Source organism: Pelmatolapia mariae, linkage group LG1 (genome assembly GCF_036321145.2).
Source record: "Pelmatolapia mariae isolate MD_Pm_ZW linkage group LG1, Pm_UMD_F_2, whole genome shotgun sequence".
NCBI classification, from domain to species: domain Eukaryota; kingdom Metazoa; phylum Chordata; class Actinopteri; order Cichliformes; family Cichlidae; genus Pelmatolapia; species Pelmatolapia mariae.
The window spans coordinates 23,415,175-23,426,076 of record NC_086227.1 but is presented as its reverse complement, the minus strand read 5'-3'; the positions used below and the strand labels follow the sequence as shown (position 1 = coordinate 23,426,076).

The window sequence follows — 10,902 nt, the reverse complement described above, 5'->3', positions numbered from 1 at the left end:
TGATGCCTAAACTCCGATCAAAAACTGTAAGTCGATGAAGTGAATTCAATGTCTTTTATTAAATTTTTTGTTCAACTCAGATTTGAGCAGTCCACATTTATTCACATGCTTTAACTGCACTTCATTTATTGAAGTAGCATTGAATGTTCACTAAAATATTTCTACCAAATCTTCCCATTAACATATTTTCAAGTCACTTTTATGAGACAACAGGGAAATGATTGTGATTAGCAAATGCTTTGTTAATCAGTGGCGTAAATGCAGCTGATCATCGATAAATTAAGTTTGACACAAAAGTTAAAGCACCAAACCCTAAAAAAAAAAGAAAAAAAAAAAGTATCCCAGCACTTAATATTTTAAGAAATTTTCATTTTGTAGTTTTTCTTCACAATTATGATAAATGTGTCCGTCCAGCAGTCTCATGTAGCATACCCGTTTTTCTGACAGTCCCTTTTTTCTGTTTTGTCAGTTGTGTTCACAAAAATACTTGCTGGGTTTCATTAAACAGGAAAAATAACTACATAAACATGAAATCACCGGAGTCACAAAAAAAAAAAACATGTACTGCAAAAATGGTTATTAAAGTTACAGTTGGTACAAAGATGAGGGGTAAAGTCATTTGATGTAGTTTAACCATGTCAGTGATCTGTGCTCTGTACGTCTTTAGTGTTGGAGTTTTGGGATATTTGGGCATTTAAAAAAAAAAAAAAAAAAGGTCCCACTTTGGTTTGAGGCAAACAAAAACTAAAATTATTTCTATCATCACATTCTTGAACTTAAAATGTCACATGTGCAGTTTGTTCACTTAGTTTCCTTCCTGTCGTGTCTTAAAACCCTTTCGTGTAAATAAAGTGCAAAGTGAATGCTTTGTAGGTTACATCCTTCCCTCTCTTTACAAACCTGTGGAGGTGGTGCTCATTTGTGCAGATACAGAGCTGCACTTTTCACCCTGTTTTAAACTGGCTTCAATGAGCATATCTTTGTAGGTTTTTGCTTATTTGTACAAATAATCTAATCTAGTCCACTCTAATCTAAAATTCACTTGTAAAACTACCTTGTACTATAGCACAATAAATTACACAAACCAATAAAACAAAAAAAAATAACTCATTTCTAGATGAGTTCTAAGTATGGTAAAATACACTTTTCTAAGTATGTTTGGTTGTTTTGTCCCTATAATTGAAAACCTCATAATCAAACTGCCCTGGCTCTGCATTAATGCCAATCTACGCCTTTACATACATTTAATATGCTTTGTCCTACCGTGGTAACGTATCACTTAATTCAGTTTTTTTTGTTTTTTAACTGGTGAGTAGACAAACTATTAGCAGCGACATAATTAGTACTGAACATGAATTACATTATGACATGCTAGTTAAATTATACAAAGTGGTACAATTCTTTTGTTAAAATCAATCTGATTAAGTCCTTCGGCTCTTGTAAACAGGAACGTGCCATTGTTACATCCAAAGAGGGGAGTAAGGAGTGTGTGTCCCCTCTGAAAATAATGACACAGTAAAACACATGAAACATGCTGTTAGAAGCGTCTGAATTCCCTTGGCATGACGGGGTGACTCCCCCACTGAGCAAAACTCTCTAGACCTTCATGTCAGTACGGAGCAGGTGATGTTTGTCTTTGTTGTTGTTGTTGTTTTTTTTGGTCATGAGACGCTTTGTATCATCCAGAGGTCCCGAGTAACAGCAGAGGCCTGAGAGCAGCACTGGCTCATGAAAAACATTCCCTTCAGTTGACGACGTCCTGGTAGATGGAGTTCGTAGTGGTGAGGCCGAATATGAACGCTCCAAGTGTAACCATGGCAACACTGAAGCTCACCAGCCCGTGCCAGCTGTGAGAGAGGAAATACTTTTGTTTGAGCATGGATAAAATTTTTTGCAATAATGACAGTGAATCACGTGGCTCCAATGTCAAAAGATTAGAGAAGAATTTTTAAAAAGTGTTCAACTGGAAAGTTTTTCTTCAACTTTGATTTGTCACAGATCAAACAGATGCAGAAGCTCAGTGGCATAAAAGACGGGCTTATCCAGTTTTACAGCTTTTGCTACTAATAAAGACCTCCCCCATGGCCATTCATACTACACCAAATTAATAGATAAACAATGAAGTTACAGAATAGTGCTTTTTTTCAATATTTACTCTATAAATTTCAGTTCCACGGTAATTAATTAACTAATTAATAAAAAAGTGCCCATTTTCTGTAAATTAACAAAAACCTTCTGCTTTATAATTAAAGGGTAGTCTGATCAATGAGCTCTCATAACTTCCTCTGCAGTGTTACACATTTATATCTTATAAGCCCAGTTGTGCTGACACTTTTCTGTCACCACAGCAGGATTTCTTTGATATGTAGAAAAAGGGAGATACTACTGAAACTGCACTTCTTTTTCTTATATTGGGGGTGATTAGGGATATCCGGGATTAAATACGTAGTTAAACTTTTTTACAACGGCAAAAAGGGGTCTGGCCCACTTAAGATCAAAGTATGCTGTATGTAATCTATTGTAGTCATTTAATTGTGAAGGGTAACTATAATGTAGCATCCAGTATTAACGCAGTTTAAAAAAGTGTGCAAATATTCCCACAAGCTCAATGACAGTCTCACATGCAGAGGGCCTTTTGAGGTTTTGAATGCATAGTCAGCTGATGAGAAAATGGTGTCATGTAATGTAATGATTGCATGATTGAAAATAATATATACAGAAGCAGAAAGAAGACCAAGAATTAGCAGCGCCTCACCTTACAGATCGGACGTCTGTCTCTGAGAGTTTGGCTTGCATCAAACACAAACCTGTAAATTTAAAGAAACATTGAATCGGCTTTACAGTGCGTCAATAAAAGCTGCACAGAAAACCAGAACAGAGGAGATGGCGTGCATTGTACCCGGGAAGACAAAGATGAAGCAGGCTGCCAGTCCTCCGATCAGAGAGATCACTCGACCAATGTCTGGGATGAAGAGGGCGAGGACGAGGGTGATGATAAACCACACCAGCGTCTGCAGGATCCTCCTCCTCCTCTCACGACGTACACACACCTCTACCTGTTCACCCTGGAAACGCAGCCAAAGTCCCTCTATAACTGCCCTAGAACAACACATGATCACAGCAGAGTACTGAGAAGAAAACATCCATAAAAACCAGATAAGGACTTTAGTACATACAAACACACAGAGGACACACCACCAATCCCTTTGACTTTTTTTTTTGGTTTTCAAATCATCTGATATAGATTTTAAAAACTACACACGGGGTACCACCTGAAACAAATCCCACATCAGTGCTGCTTTTCAATTTCCAAATATTGGAAAATATTGGGAGCCTTACCAAAAAAAATCTGCTTAGATTTTTTAGACACTTAAAAATGCAACCACTGAATGAACAATCAAGTGCATAAGACACATTTGCCCTGACTAAAGGAAGAAGAGCGAAGAAGAAGAAGAGCGAAGAGCGAAGAGCGAAGAAGAAGAAAAAATGCTAGCATGGTAAAATACACTGGATGATGCAATAAAATGCTACAGTAAGCCAACAGATGTTGAACCCATAATCGTCATCACAGGCTAAACTTCTGCCACTTTGCTGCTATTATCTCTAGTGTGTTTCAACCCGTATGTGTGTCTAATTTGACAAATACACACTTGAAGAGAGAGAGCAGCAAATTAGCAGTAAAGACTCACCGTGGGCACATAAAATAGGAAAGTTTATAGTTTCACATCAGGATTTTTTTCCTTACATTTGCAACTTTGTAAACTTAAACTATGCTGTCATGTTCTTTTTAGAGAGAAGAGGCTTTCCTCTAGTAAATCGTGCTGTCATTAACTTTAATATTTAACATGCTCATTGAGCCCTATAGAGTCTGAGATGTAGCTTTGGGGGTTTCTGCAGTTTCTCCAAGTATTGGGGGTCTAGTCTCAGGGTCAACTTACTGGGACGTCCACTCCTGGGAAGATTATGGCATGTTTTAACACACTCTCCACCTCTAAAGCTTCTGCCTTTATAGAGGTGATCACGCTTGATTACACTTGATTAATCAGCTGCCTTCAATCAGCACCACTTGGCTGCTGCTTATCCTAAGAGTGTTCTTCGCTTTTATTTTTCACAGGAATACAAATAAAATACTTTATTTTGATTATGCCATCTCACTTTAAGCTTTTCTCAAGATGTAGGTGAGGAAATACAGTTAGAAATGGAGGAAACATTAAGCACTCAGACGCATGTGTAGCTGAAGCAGCCACAAAAAAAACTGAGACGCTCAGATTACAACAGAAACAGACAGACACAGTGAGTATTACCCTATTCTCTGCTGAGGAAACCTTTAGTCCACTGTATCTTTACACTGCATATGGTTTTCTGCTGTATTGTCTTGACCTATTAATATATCTAGATATCAACAACAGCTTTATCATTAGTATCACACGTTTTAGTTTTGCTGTATCTTACCTGCCACAGAAGTGTAAAATAGGGTAGGAGGTGACCACACAGACGATGATGAAAGCTCTTGCAATGGCTACGGCAATATCATCGGGGGGGTACGACATCAACACATCCTGACTGACGTTGGAGCCAAATGTCAGGAAGCCGCAGACACCTGAACAAATCACAAATCACACCAAGGATCGTTTATTTCACTGTAAAAAAGCAAACCTGCAGGCTGACTACATTTCTGGAATGTATTTCCATGCTATAAAGAACACCTTCAAATACCTTTTACATGTAGTTTCTCAAATGTATTTAAAAGTCAATTATAAACATGCATCTCATTCAGTATATATGTACAATACCTGTTCCAGTGTAAACAAAAAGGCAGATGACCATGCTGAAGGTCACAACAACCCCCCAGGGTCTGATCTCCTTCCTCCTCATGCTGTTGAACACTGGCACGGAGCTGACATGGCACTGTGACCGGAGATCAGGACGGAGAAGGCAGGAGATACAGTTTATTAATATTAAAGTCTAATCATAAAGGTGCATAACTTAAAATCTCATCAAATGATACCAAATGAGGAGATACCTGGAAGCCAAAGCATATGGTGGGCATTGCATTAAAAACTGCAGTCCACGAAGCAGAACTGTAACAAACACAACGATTTGGCAACTCAAACAAAGCCAGATGAGGAGGATGCAGATGTTTAGAAAGTGTTGTGAAATGTGTCCACACCTGGTAGGAACATAGCCCGGAGTCACCTCTTTGTCCGGCCAGAAGTACTTAATGATGACCACTATGGTAACATACCAGGTTCCCATCACACTCAGAGTACTACCAGAGAAAAAAAGAACAACTCAAATAAGAAATGGTAAATGGCCTGTATTTGTATAGCGCTTTACTAGTCCCTAAGGACCCCAAAGCGCTTTACACATCCAGTCATCCACACACTGGTGAATGTGTGTGTGGCTACAATGTGTGTGGCGCACTGACAGAGGCAAGGCTGCCAGACACTGGCGCCACCGGGCCCTCTGACCACCACCAGTAGGCAACGGGTGAAGTGTCTTGCCCAAGGACACAACAACAGAGACTGTCCAAGCCGGGGCTCGAACCAGCAACCTTCCGATTACAAGGTGAACTCCCAACTCTTGAGCCACGATCGCCCACCAAGAAGAAGAAGAAGGAGAAGCAGAAGAAGAAGGAGAAGAAGAAGAAGATTCTCAGAGTGAAAATAAGCTGCAGGTCAACAGGGACAATGGCATTCCAGACGTACCTGGCATACTTCTGGAAGCCAATCTCTTTTGGGATGGAGAGAGGAAGAATGACCAGTACCGCAGTCAGAGAGATGGTAAATTTGCGGTTAGTGTACCAGAAGTGATCATCTTCACCCTCTGCGTTATGACCTGCTGCAGCGATCACTGTAACAAAAAAACAAGGATTTCAAAAACATTTGAGAAGGGCACAAAGAGAAAGAGCCAGAAAGAGCCAATCTGCTGTTTGCTGGAGAAGGGTACAGCGTACAGAGCAGGAGATTAGCTAAACAGCTGTACACACAGGAGGGATGTAGAAATGTAGACGATCAAAGTCACAAACACTTCATTCATTTCTAAATAGCAAAAGGCCAGAGTTGAATTCTTTTAAACACTGTCAGCATCTCTGGGTTGAGTTAATCACATGAGAGACAAGTTTACTGAGCGAAAAAGCTGAGTAGTGTCATCTCTGATGTTCTTTGCCCTCATCATTGATGACACTGCCTTTTTTTATACTGCTCTATGACAGAAATACTTCCCCTATTTAATACATCACAGCTAAATGCAAAAGAAAAGCAGAAATGTCATTTAAATGTAGGAGATGATCGGAACGTCTCATGAATTGAAAATGAAAATATGAATAAAATAAACAAAACCTTATATGATTTAAATCTGGCTGATCTTCCTTTTAAAGATCATACTCTTGTGCACCCCGGACCACACCGGATCTCGTCCTTTACGTGAAATTAGATCGTTCACCTCAGATTTCATTTTATGAAAGTGGTCAAAGTCACAGCGAGTCAAACCCAGGAAACAGAGCTTGTGATCAATAACGACTGTGTAGCCAGAAATAAAAAATTTTATTTAATTTTTTTTAAAGATGGTTTTGAAGAGATGAACAGCTAAATTTAATTCAGGTGCATCTTTTGACTTTTACATTCCAGTTTTAGAGGTTTTGGTTTTCTAGAGACGAAACAAAAGAGCTAACCAGTCTGATAAAATAAGTACACTTACAGCGATCGAGCTGGTCTCCGATGACAATGAAGAAAGCAATGCATGTGCCAAATGTGTAGATGGCAATGGCTACTTCACATACAACTCCTGTGACTTTCCCACAAGTGGCTCGAACAACTTCCTGGTAAGTAGCTTCATTACTGACCTGAATAAAAAAGACAGATAATTAAAAAAAGGACGATGATCAAACAGTAGGTAGGTACACGGTAGTGATACTAAGGTTTCTCATGTGACTTCATTACCCGAGAGTTGCCTGCCATATTGGAGGTGATGCAATCTATTGACTGTTGAGGGTGTACATGTTTTTTCACTCACAATTGTGACAGTTTATCTCATTTATGCTTAATTTTTAATAAGTTTATCACTCACTTAGACCCCAGTCATACAGACCTAGAGACCAGTCAGTGACCCCACCTGGCAACCTTTGGTTCCTAGGGAAAAATCTATATTCCCCAACTGGCTGGCGAGTGGTTGGAGACAGTCACTAGGTAAAATCTGTAGCACAGAGGGTGGTGACGCAAACACCTTATTGTGGTTGGTTTGCAGATTATCACAGTCGCCCACTTCAAATGCTCACCAACTACTCTCCAAATGGTAACCAAAGCAACCAAAAATGGGTGTTTGGGTCAGAACCAGATAGCTCTTCATAACCAATTTCACCTAGTGACGGAAAGCAACCTCCAGCAATCGCCAACCAGTCAAGAAATACGCATTTTTTCCCCCAGAAACCAATGGTTGCTAGATGGCCTGCATCCGGTCTCTAGGCCTATGTGGTTTGGGTTTTAATCACTTAACACTACAAATTTACAAAGTTGCACAAGTTAAAGTCACAAGGTTAGCAATCACATCTGTAGCCTGTATGTATTTACCTGAATTTTCATTTTCATTAAAATCAGCATCATTAAAATGTTACACTTAAATTAGCCGTTGAATTTCAATGCAGCTGAAACAGAGATTAACTGTCCAAATTAGGTTTTTAAACACAAGCCGATGATATTTCCCACAAGCCTAAACTGATGTATCCGTGCACTCACTGAGAACACAGATCGCTCCTGCAGTGTGCGGCATTTAAAACAGGTTTTTCTACATAACTCCACAAACCGAGCAGCAGGAGCATCGCTGTTTATAACTTAAGTAATTTAAGTCATTCTTATTTGGCCATCTTGGATTCTGCCAGCATGCAGGACAATCACACAGAAAAACACTTTATCTTGGCTACTACAGCTTGATTTACCGAAGTCTGCATAGTTATTGGCAAAATGAAGGTTGGAGACTCACACATTTACATTTACATAGCCAGAAACCATCCAACAGCTGAATGTAAATGATTTTCTTCAGCGGATATTGTTGCATCACTTAAGATTTACTTAATTCAGCTGACTCAGTCTTAGCTTTACTCTTTTATTCCAGTGTTGTGTGAGACGTAAGCACAAATCTGAGCTACTGAGGAAGTGAAAGTCCAAACCTATCCATATGATCAGGATTACAACCACAGAATAAAGAAGTTGTTACTTAAGAAGCCTGCACAGTTTGTTTCACTACGAATGAAGGAAGAAGACAAAAGAGAGACAAAACTGTTTGGAGTTAGAGGTCCAGAACATGGCAGAGAAAATATAAGAAAAACAAGTGAAATGTGAAGAAAGTTTGGGGGTGAGGGCAACACAAACCAGGGAGCAGTATCCGAGGATCACCAGCCCGGTGATTATGAAGATCAGCATAAACTGAAACACAAGGAAACACAAAGCAGCACTATATGAATATGCTGGTCACATGAATACAGAGAAAGCAGTTGCTCGGATTGTCAGTGCTTGTATTCCGGGAATGAACAAGCTCATGCTATATTCAGTCTGACTCCCTTTCCAGCTAACCTAATAATAACTGTGGGTAGTGACATAAAATAACATTTTTTTTCCTTTCAGCTTCTCTTAGTGCCAAAAAAATGTGTCATCCTCAGTGTAATGAGGGTATACATTGATCAGCCACAACATTAAACATCAGAGTAATATTCTGGAGGTCCTTCTTGACCCTCCAAAACTGGTCTGGGGACTGGGCAATGAACACGAGACATCCCTTGGTGTCTGATACTCTAACACTGCCAGTGGATCTCGTAGATTAAAGGGTGTGACTTGTGTGGTTCACCTTCTCCTGGCACATCCCGCTGATGCTCTGTCAGACTGGGATATCAGGAGTTTGGAGACCAAACGTCACACACTGGTTGTGTTTCTAAAGCTGTTTCCAAGCATTTTCTTAAGTATGATGGAACGCATTGTTCTGCTATAGGATGCTTCCATTGCTATCCAATGATGTGCTGGGGCTCTAGCACTGTTAAGGTGTGTGGTATGTCTCAAAGTAACATAGGACCAGGACCATGCCAGGACCTAAGACCTTTTAGGACAAAAACAGGATCCATTCATCTCAACACTCAGTGGTTTTAATATTATAGATGATCAATGCATGTAGTTCATAAAAACTGAGCAGACCAAATTATAACTGTGAATCCCAATTTAACTGTACTTCATGACATACATGCTTCATTCAAGACAAAAGAGGTGTAGCAGAAGCGCATAATCTCCTCACCATCTGAAGCACGAATCCTGCAGTTACACCTCCTGCCATATTGAAGGCCGCAGGGAAATTGAGTAGACCTGCTCCCAGCGCTGCATTCACCACAATGAAAACAGCGGCCACTGGTGACACTCCCGAGCTCCTCCTGTCAGACTCGGGTTGCCGAACAGAATCCACGCTGGGGCTCTGCAAGAGCCACGCCCTTTCTCCAGAGTCACTGCTGCCAGCACCACCCCAGTCCTCAACATCATTTTTAATTGCCATTAGTCACCAGGGTGCAGCTCAGTCTGGGAAGCGTTAAGCACCTCAGAAAATCAGGTGAGGAAATATGATTGAAGCTACGAGGTATAACCCAGCTGCAGATGAATATTTATGTCCAGTCAGGAGCCAGCTGAGGTTTCTCAACGGTGATGGTTTGATGGTGAAGCCATTTGGAGATTGAGCTGTAATAAAATATTGCCTGCATTTAGATGCATTTGGGAGAAGTGTGGTATCAAAATAACATACTGAGTACATTAGATGGGGAAGTTAAAAAAAAAAAAAGTGGTTTGAATCACGAGTCATGTTTGGTAAAGCAGTTTCTGCTCACTGATTCCTAGAAGTCCATAATACACTGTATGTAGAAATTACCCAGTTCAAAGCAGCGAAGGGGTACTATTCATTTTAGGGAGATGACATGATTCTTATAATCACCATGTTTAAAAAAAATCAAAATCAGTGAGCTCAAGAACAAACAGTCGTTTTACAAGTGGATCTCTTATAAAGTAGCTAATAAGCGCACGGCAGAAAGTGTAGGAGAACACGCAAAGCTGCCAGGAATAAAGCATGGAGGTGATTTATTAATGTTGTGTCCAGCTGATCTCCAACACAGTCACTGTCACACACACACACACACACACACACACACACACACACACACACACACACACACACACACACACACACGGGTATCTACAGGAGACACTGGTCAAGTAATCCACCTTTTATCGTAGCTAGATTCAGGCTTTTCTTTTCACTAAGGTAACAATAGCATTTATCAATACACCCATACACCACTGTGCCTACATTAGCTAGCTAGCAAACAGCACACCGAGCTAAAGAGAGCTCGTTTTCGACAACACCTCCGCGTTACTCACAATAAGGATTAAAGAGTCGTCTCTGTTTCGTGTAAGACTAAAGTGCTCGTATCCTACCTTGTGCCGCCACCGCTGGAAATGAGAGACCTCAGTGTTTTGACCGTAACAGTGACGAGCAACAGTCACATGCGGTGCAATAGAATTGTGGGTAATGTAGTTTCTCCCCCCCCGTCGTTTTCTTAAACCCTGTGGGATTACCCGAGGCCTCCACTCTTGACATAATCAGGAAATTGTTTCTACCCTTCCCTATATGCCGCTGTTTCTTAAACTTATGGCGTACATATAACGTACTCTTTTGCACAACCTGTCTTTTTTCAATCCAATTTTTTAACTTAACCTTTGTTTTTGCTATAAATATACTACTGTACATTTTATGCTTTAAATTAAAAGTATTGGTAAAGACAGATTTTTGTGTTTCTATAATATATGTGTATGCTCTATGTTGTTCATTTCTGACTTCTCAGAGGAATCCAGTGTGCTGGTTCAAACTGGTTATAAGAAC

The 10,902-nt window shown here is 40.1% G+C and overlaps 1 protein-coding gene across 2 annotated transcripts; it reads right to left on the bottom strand.

Annotated features, from left to right (window-relative positions):
- Positions 1 to 40: 40 nt before the first annotated feature.
- slc38a7 (solute carrier family 38 member 7) lies at positions 41 to 10,532 on the bottom strand. Of its 2 annotated transcripts, none has more exons than XM_063476582.1 (12): positions 10,458 to 10,532; positions 9,277 to 9,707; positions 8,367 to 8,420; positions 6,700 to 6,844; positions 5,709 to 5,853; positions 5,171 to 5,269; positions 5,024 to 5,081; positions 4,794 to 4,908; positions 4,453 to 4,600; positions 2,900 to 3,099; positions 2,756 to 2,807; positions 41 to 1,847 (listed from the first exon to the last, which is right to left on the bottom strand). In XM_063476582.1, the coding sequence occupies exons 2-12, from the start codon at positions 9,526 to 9,528 to the stop codon at positions 1,745 to 1,747; spliced, it is 1,371 nt and encodes a 456-aa protein (XP_063332652.1). In that variant the 5' UTR covers positions 9,529 to 9,707; positions 10,458 to 10,532; the 3' UTR covers positions 41 to 1,744. The 2 variants fall into 2 exon arrangements, with proteins under 2 accessions (XP_063332652.1, XP_063332645.1); XM_063476575.1 differs by lacking the exon at positions 10,458 to 10,532 and adding an exon at positions 10,401 to 10,445.
- Between the last annotated feature and the right edge of the window lie 370 nt (positions 10,533 to 10,902).